The sequence below is a fragment of the Chrysochloris asiatica genome, unplaced genomic scaffold (genome assembly GCF_000296735.1).
Source record: "Chrysochloris asiatica unplaced genomic scaffold, ChrAsi1.0 scaffold00142, whole genome shotgun sequence".
In the NCBI taxonomy this organism is placed as follows: Eukaryota; Metazoa; Chordata; class Mammalia; order Afrosoricida; family Chrysochloridae; genus Chrysochloris; species Chrysochloris asiatica.
Genome location: NW_006408660.1, coordinates 3,535,541 through 3,544,178, shown reverse-complemented (window position 1 = coordinate 3,544,178; position 8,638 = coordinate 3,535,541). Strand labels below are relative to the sequence as shown.

The window sequence follows — 8,638 nt, the reverse complement described above, 5'->3', positions numbered from 1 at the left end:
ACAAATTCCCCCAGCTGTGAGCCTTCCAACTTTCTAAGTATTCCTTTATGTGTGGTTCAGAGTTCTGGGACCATCCCCTGAGCCTGCTTGGTCGGGTATTCTGTGTTGCTGTTGGCGGAGCTCTCTGCTATACGTCCACCCGATCCGCCATCTTGTTTGTTCCCCAACCCTCCACTTTTCCAAGCATGATATCCTTCTCTAGGGACTGGTCCCTCCTGATAACATGTCTGAAGTATGAGAGACGAAGTCTGGCCACCCTGACTTCTAAGGAGCATTCTGGTTGTACTTCTTCTAAAACAGATTTGTTTGTTCTTCTAGCAGTCAATGGTACTTTCAGCATTCTTCACCAATACCATAATTTAAATGCATCAATTCTTCCTGATTCATTACCCAACTTTCACACCCATATGAGGCAATTGAAAATACCATGGCTTAGGTCAGGCACACCTTAGTCCTCAAACTGACAGCTTTTCTCTTCAACACTTATAGATAACTATCTTAGTTTTTCTGCTCTTTGAAGTGATAGGTAGACTTTTATTTTCTTGCTAAAACAGATAGTCTTAGAGTCTCTCTGATTCTCCTCCTCCCTTTATTAGGCTGTTGCTTTTGGAAGGAGGACCTGGATCACCTTCCTGTTTGCTTGGCGGCAAGCACATAGTATCATGGGGATATGAAGATATGTTGCCAGCACCAGACAGCAACACTGGCTCCAGTTCTGAAAATAAAGGTAATGCAAGGGTTTTTCGTTCTGGGATTTATATTAAGATGTAAAAACAAATGGTTTTAGATCATTGTGACCAAAAATTGAGTCGTAACTGTGTGTTCCTTTTAATTAAAAGCTTACAATTCCTATACAGTATGTTCATTGTGTATGTTATTAGGACAGTATAAAAGCTGATACTCTGTGAGGTAAGAAAATGGATAGGTTTTCCTATTGAAAGGAAAGGATCATTCATACACCCTGGTCAAGGAGGCATGAGGTACTTAAATTGAGTTAGGGTATAGAAGCCTTAAGTTGAAAGTTATTGTCTGCCAATAAAAGTATCACTTCTTGCTGTTTTGTTGCTTGGTCATTTATTGTGTGTGTTTGTAAGTCTTTCAGTCCTAGAAAAAGAAAGAAAGGAGTGATTCAGGAGAGCATGAATCCTTTCATATCTCTTTTAAACACGGTGGGTTACCATGTATACTATCACATAATTCACAATAAAAACAGCAACAAAAAAACCCACAGTGAGTTAGATTAAAATGTATTTACACAGTTGTACTGTATGTCTTGATTACACTTAATCTCAGTGAGCACTCAGTGCCTCTGCATCACTGACTTGGCAGGAGGAAATGTCCCTCCAGTCATGTGACCAAAAATTTATACCTATGCCAGGGTTCACTAGACCCATGGAGCCACGAGGCTCGTTTCCACATGTCTGTGCACTAATGCCCTCAGCAGCAGAGCTGTAGGCTTACCAAGAAGCCACTTTGCTCTCAGACTTGTTTGTTATTGTCATTGGTACTTATTATTATGATTATTAGATCAGTAGACAATACATAACCCATGAAATAGGAATGCAGAAAGAAAAAAAGTCCCAGGAAATTGCCTCCCTTAAAAGGGTCAAGTGTTTTAGACTCAACAAAGACAAGTCATGAAGAAACTTTATGTTCATTACATGGGGTATTGAGAGCCTTTTCTGCCCTCTCTTCCCCTTTATTTCCCACCCTCACTGGAGGTAACTCCTGAGCAGCTGTGAGGTCTTGGGGTGCAATTTAAGCACCAGACTACTGTTTTACCTCTCATCCCAGAATGGGTGCTTCTTCACAATCCACTATTTCTCCAGACTGTCACGTAAGACTATTGAGGGGAATAGACAGGACTTTGTGGAGATACCTTTACCACTCCATTAGAGTCAGCAGGAGAAGCAAAACTCTGCAATCCCCAATAAGGTTTCAAACCTTACAGGCTCAAATTTACATGTTCATATAAACCCAAATCTCTTTTTGATTCTCTCTTTATCCTACTTAGTTATTACTTCTCTTGGGGTGTTTCTCACTAAGGATGGCCTTTTACTCTTTTGTACCTTTGGTTTTGCTTCTTGAAGTAGATACTTTTCTTACAATAATTTAAAAATAATTTAACTTTTAATATGGAAGCATTCAACATATATAGAAATTGAGAGGATACTCCTGGCCAGTCTGTTTAATCTTGCCCCTTCACTGTCACCCTTGGCCACACTCATAATCAAAAGGTCTTATTGTTAAAGTTCTGTCAAATGAGTTCTGATTCATAGCAGCCCTCTATTGGGTTTCCAGGAGTGGAAACCTTACAATTAGTAACCAGTACTTATACTACAGCACCACACCAGAACTCCCAAAAGGTCTTAGGCCTTCATTTAAAGATTTGTGAATAAATGTATATTTATACATTTTAGGTTAAAATAAAATGTTTAAAGTATGAAATTAATATTTTTGAATGATTGCCTAGTTTACATTTTTTCCCCAGAACCAATATTTATAGATCCCAGTGTCTCAAATTGGTAAACTCAATTTTTAAGATAATAACAAACTCAGTATTAATTTGTCTGGTGTGACCTTCAGTTTTCTCCAACAAATATGACATGCTTCAGGTAGACAAACACCAATGAACATTGTGAGTGGACTCTTAATGAAAATGATCACTCGTAGTTTTATCTGTACGGAAAATTCTTCAGAATATGAGTTATAAAACCGTCTGCTATATCATATTGAGAGGAAGAATACCAACAAGGTGGATTGACACAGTAGCAGCAGTAATGGGCTCAAGTGTGGCAATGATTGTGAGGTTGGTGCAGGACCAGACAGTGTTTTGTTCTGTTGTGTTTAAGGTCTCTGTGAGTCGGTATGAACTCAGTGGCACCTCACAACAACATAGAGAGAAACTGTTTCTTTTAGCTTGGGGAAAACTTAGATAAGGGGAAAATAATTGCTGTTTTTAAGTAGAAGAGATATTATTCTTTCGTGCTGTGTTACTCCAGAAACTAAAATTAGGATGTCTAGATGGAAAGTCCATAGAAGTAGATTTTAGTTCAATGCATATCAACATTAATGACAGGTCATCATTCATGGAGCACACTGACTGTTTTTGTTCCAGTAGCATCAGGTGTATTAACTTATATTATCTCACTTAGCCATCATGGCAACCCTTGAAATATATATTATTCTCCTTATCTTACAAATGAACAAACTGAAGCTCAGAAAGGTTCAAGGTCACCTAATAAGTATCCCAAGCAGTTGAAAGTTCATGCCTTCCTTAGAACACCATCAGTGATCAAATTATGTTCTCTATCCTTTCCAGTTAGAATGAGGGATGCTTAAAATCGACTTTGTATTTTTCTTTTCAAAAAAAGAAAGAAAGAAATGTTTGGCTGAATCTTGTTCTTTTCCTAATAGCTGTTTCTTACCTCTTTGTCTTGGTCCTTGATCCCACATGCATTTTGGGTATTGATTTTGGAGTTTATAAGCCATCTTCCTTGAAAGTCACATTGAGGCTCTTATTTTAGAAGTGGAAGATTATCTTTCACTCAACCTCCTAAAGCCTTTTATCATTAGAAAAAGCATGCTTGCAACATTGTTAGAAAATGCATATGTATAATTTACCTGTGAAACCCACTTTCAGATGCTGATCTGGGACGCTGTCTCACAGCAGACGGTCTTTACCTGTATACAACTAACTCAGTTGGAAGAGGAGTGAGCAAATTGGGGTCTGGATTACATGGTACTCTCAGGTCAGTTGCATAGAATTTGCTGAATGATCTGGCTGAAACATTTTCCTCTTTTGTTAATCTTTGTGGGAAAAAAAAGCACCTGGGGGCACATACTGACTGCCTGTAGATTAGTAATTGACTACAGGTCTTGAATTAAATCATACAAACCCATCCTTTAGCTCTTATTGCCACTTTCCCCCTTTCTCATGTTCTTTTAATGCATTTTAGTTTTGTCTTGATTCTGACAGCTTTTGGTAACACTACTATCTTTGTTTCCAGCGAGAAATTGCTCTATGATCAGAATATGTGTAGCAATATCAGTGATTTCTCCATGTTGATAAATGGCCATTTTTCTAGTTAAATCTTTTTGTACTTGGATTAGCTATTATTTTCAGTTGAGATAAAAGATCTATGAATTGCTGAAAAAAGAAACCACAATTTACGATCCTGGGATGTATTTAGTTAGGCATTTTCCCCAAACTTTTTTTACTCTCTAATTAGATGGGGAAACTTACTATTTGTCATAGTTTTTCAGCCCCAAAGTAACCATAATAATGCTTACTCTCCTTCAGATGTTTTCATCCTCTGGTCATATTTTCAGGTTAGGTAGGAAATATTGTCTGTGTGTGTTTCAGACAGAGTGCTGTGACTTAGCCTGTGTCCCTTTCTTGTCTACAGAGGTTTTGTGTACTGCCGGAATGAGGAGCTGGAGCCGGGATGGGTAGCTTTTGGCAGTGGCATTCTTCTCCACCGGCCTGTATCTTTCGATAATAAGCCTCACTCCCTTTTCCAAGTCATTGACCAGAATACTCTGCAGGTGAGCAGAAAATAAAGGCACTGCCATTTACATTTTGGATGCATCCATAAGGGAAATGTCTGACCTCAGCAGGAGCAGTATTAATACAGTTGATGCACTTTTTCTGCCAGAGTGGCATCTTTCTCATTTTTATAGTTCTACCATTCTGTTTTACCACTAGTGTCTTGAATTTCTTCTCTACTGCCAACCTCATGAACTGAGTAAATATGCTATCTAAGAGTGACTAAAGCCAACAACAAACCTTTATGTATTTTTTATTATGAATTTTAAACAAAACTACACCTTAAAGAGTCAAATATGATATAAATAGGAGCTCATTTGTGTGTGTGTGTGGTTTTTTTTTTTTTCTTTTTTACCATGTCTAATTTAGGATGGCATTATTTCCTTATCCAGTTTGTTCGAAACAACCTTTCAGTGTGAAAGGGAACTTTGAAATGTAATGGGAATAAAATAATTTTGTGTTAGTGGATTAAGACTCATCTTTAGTGCTTTGTATCACAGCACTTGCTGCATTATACTAAAATGATCATCTTATAAATGTTTAGGATGAGATTCTAACTCATCTTTGTATCCCTGGCACAGAATATTTCACAGATAATAATAACAGTGTCTCTCCCTATGCCAAGCCTCGTTCTAAGCAATTTATATACATGCTATCTGTGAGGCATAACTATGTTGTGATAGGCTTATCTCACAGATAAGGCAATTGAAGCTTGACACATTGTTAAGCACTCATTGTTTATATTTGAATAAATGAATGCAACTCAGCGAGTAAGTAATTTGTCCAAGCCCACACAAACCAGTAACTGCAGGACCAGACGTGAACCCATGACTCTCAGCTGTAGAGTTTGAGTTCTTTGCATTATAACTTCCTCTCAATCAAAGTTGAACTGAATGGTTACAGTTCCCGTCTGTGGAGTGAGAGTCCTGATATCCAGGAGATCAATGGGATGTTTCGTCTCTTTTTGTCTTGTACTCAACTATGGAACACTGCGTGTTGTTCATCATTGTATCTCCAGAACACATAATAGATGTTCAGTGATTTTGAATGAGTCAAATGAACAAATTAAGTAATTTATGCCCAAATGACTTCATTTCTTGTCACTAAAGCAGACAGATGAGAAATATCTCCTCATATATTTTTTAAATTGAAGTTATAAGCCTAGAAGTTAAACAGATGTCAAATTTCAGAACATAATTTGCATTTGAAAAAATGTGTTTATATTAGTTAACTTTATGTTGTTACAAAAATTTGACATTGTACAAGAAAGTAATATTATAAGTCACTGACTAGATATGTTAATTGGAAGCACTTTCGAGCTAGTTTAGACCAATCAGTAGCTGTCAGCTTTGTTGGCAATAAAAGTTCCTGGCACTACAAGTTTCAAGTGTCATTACAACACCTAAATGAGTTTGTATGTTTGAGGCAGACACAAGAAGTCTGGACAAAACATCATCAAGAATGAGTTGAGGGATCAAATTAGCCTTAGGAAAACTTGTGATTCACTGGAAGCGAGAAAGTAACTGAAGATTGTTCTTACTAATTATTTTTATATTTGGTTTATCAGCTCTTTTGCTTCTCCTGTTTTTTTTGTTTTTAAAGCAAAACCTAGTCAGCTATTTTCTTCATTCTCATTTTCCTTTATTTTAAGTGTTGATATCTGGTAGTACAAAGTATAATGTAACTGCACATTTAATGTGAAATGATGCAAAGCAAATTCATTATGCTGAAAACCAAGGATCTTCTGTGTTAGAAACACATGCCCTAATGTGTAATGCAGGGAATTGGTGTTTGTCTTCTTCCCCCACTCCTGTAGACTCGGTGAATTTCATTATGAGCCTTCATGTGTCTTCTTTTGAGACACCTTCTCTCCTTCCTTCCTCCCTCCCTCTTCTCCTACCTCCATCCTCTGTTTTATTAGTTCTTCGTCCTTTTTTTTTTTTTGCAAGCAAACCTCTACCTTTGATTCCATTTTAAGAAATAAGGATGCATGTTCATTTATCCACTTCTTAGACAACTTTGTTAGGTCTGAATTAAGCACTGGGGATGTAAAGATGAATAAGATAAGAGTTCCTATCTCTTAACGATAATTAATGACTTTAAATTTTATTTACTAAGGAAACTTCAGAAACTACTACTTCTCCAAAATTTTGTGCTTTTAATAAATACTTGACAAAACATACATGCAGAGCAGATTCTATGTGTTAAGTGAATACTTTTTCCTATTATATGTTTCATGGCTATTCATATTTGTTTTATTGCCCAGTGTATGAACTTTTATATTCTTGTCAAGTAATTTTCATGGAGATAAATATCCTTTTTTTAGCCAGCAAACATAGTGAGTTCTCATGATGGCAAGCTGATGGACTTCACCGAACTTTCCTTATAACATTGTTTTCCTCTCTTATGTGTTCAGATGTGTCAGATAGTGCCAATGCCAGCTAATCACCTTCCTGTGGGCAGCACTATGAGCACTGTGCACCTTTCTTCTGATGGTACTTACTTCTACTGGATCTGGTCTCCTGCCAGTCTGAATGAGAAAACACCTAAGGGACATTCTGTCTTCATGGACATTTTTGAACTTGTCTGAAATGGACCTAGCTCTCTGTATATGGACATTTTTGAACTTGTGGTAAGTTTACGTTTCTCCTTTTCTGTCTTTGTAGAAATGCTTCTGTTTGCTTTCTTTTTGTATTGGCATACAAAGGACCTAGAATGGTGACATGTTATCAAGAAGGACCAGTTCCTAGAGAAAGGAAATCATGCTTGGTAGAAGGTCAGCGAAAAAGAGGAAGACCCTCAACAAGATGGACTGACATGGTGCCTACAACAAGGGACTCAAGTGTATCAATGAATGTGAGGATAGGGCAGGAAAAATAAGTGGACAAGTCATTTTAGAGAGCAGAAGAAAAGTAGTAGTTAACCAAACGAAGGAGTTGGAGATTAGGAGAGGGAATAACATTCTAGGAATTGGGGGTACAAGTGCAAAGGTTTTGTGGTAGGCTTGAGCATGTGTGCTTTAGGACATAAAACACAGCTCAGCTCACACAAGTAATGCATATCACCCGTAAGTACTGTGCTCCTTTAATACAATCACCTGTATGAAACTAAATGGATAACAGTTACTGTACAACAAAGATAAGAATGTCAGGGGGCAGAGAAACTAGATTCAAGAAAAAAAGAAGAAGGTCCTACTGGCTAGCATGCAGAGAGGAGAGCATGGAGTGAGAAGATGCCACTGATAGTGCCTCTGCATTACTTAAAATCCATTTTAATGAAATCAAACAAAAACTTCAGCTCCTCGGAAGCCAGTGGCCAGTAGCTCCTGTGTAGAATAGTAATGATGCAGAGCATTTCCATAATTACACAAAGTTCTATTGGACATCAGTGGTCTCGGTAAGTTGTTGTTAAGCGCCATCGAGTTGGTTCCAATTCATAGGAACCCCTGTGTAGGGTTTCCAAGGAGCATGTGGTTGGTTTGACCTCCCAACCTTGTGGTTAACAGTCAATCCAGTGCTTATTTTACAGCACCATACCAGGGCTCCAAGTATTGATAGGAATTTGTAAAAGAAAATTGCCTACTAACAGATCTGTGACAGAACCTTTCTTAAAATGATATAATTTACTATCTCCTAGGAAAAAACGATCATTCCTTGGAGGGAAACTTGAAAGCTTGTAAGCCAGTCACTTCTTGGCTTCATAACCCCTCCCCATTTTGGGTAGCCAATGTCCAAGTTGCCCATCCCTGTCTACTGTGTATGGTGGGGATGGGAACCTGCCTGCTTGTTTGTTCACCACAACGTTCTCAGCATATTCAAGTCAGTGTCTCACTGAATAGACAAATCAATATCCTCCCTCAAATTCAACTGTCTCCACTCTGTGGCAAATCTCAAATATCTGTCTACAGACCATCCTAACTACTAAGATGATCTAGTCCTACTCTATCCCCACCCCAGTTGCGCTAGAATACACAACCGTCACCTAAAATTCAACACATCTACCTTTTATTACATCATTGTAACCCCCAATGCTCCTGCTAGATTAATCTTTAGCAAACATAGCTCTGTTTATGCTACTTGCTGTTGTTAA

The 8,638-nt window shown here is 37.8% G+C and overlaps 1 protein-coding gene across 1 annotated transcript in view; it reads left to right on the top strand.

Annotated features, from left to right (window-relative positions):
* Positions 1 to 8,638, top strand: part of HECTD4 (HECT domain containing E3 ubiquitin protein ligase 4) — a 139,619-nt gene that overhangs the window by 9,790 nt on the left and 121,191 nt on the right. The window contains exons 3-6 of the mRNA XM_006870461.1: positions 597 to 727; positions 3,644 to 3,752; positions 4,410 to 4,548; positions 6,966 to 7,133. Of these exons, the coding sequence (XP_006870523.1) occupies positions 597 to 727; positions 3,644 to 3,752; positions 4,410 to 4,548; positions 6,966 to 7,133 (547 nt within the window). The remainder of the gene's footprint in view (positions 1 to 596; positions 728 to 3,643; positions 3,753 to 4,409; positions 4,549 to 6,965; positions 7,134 to 8,638) is intronic.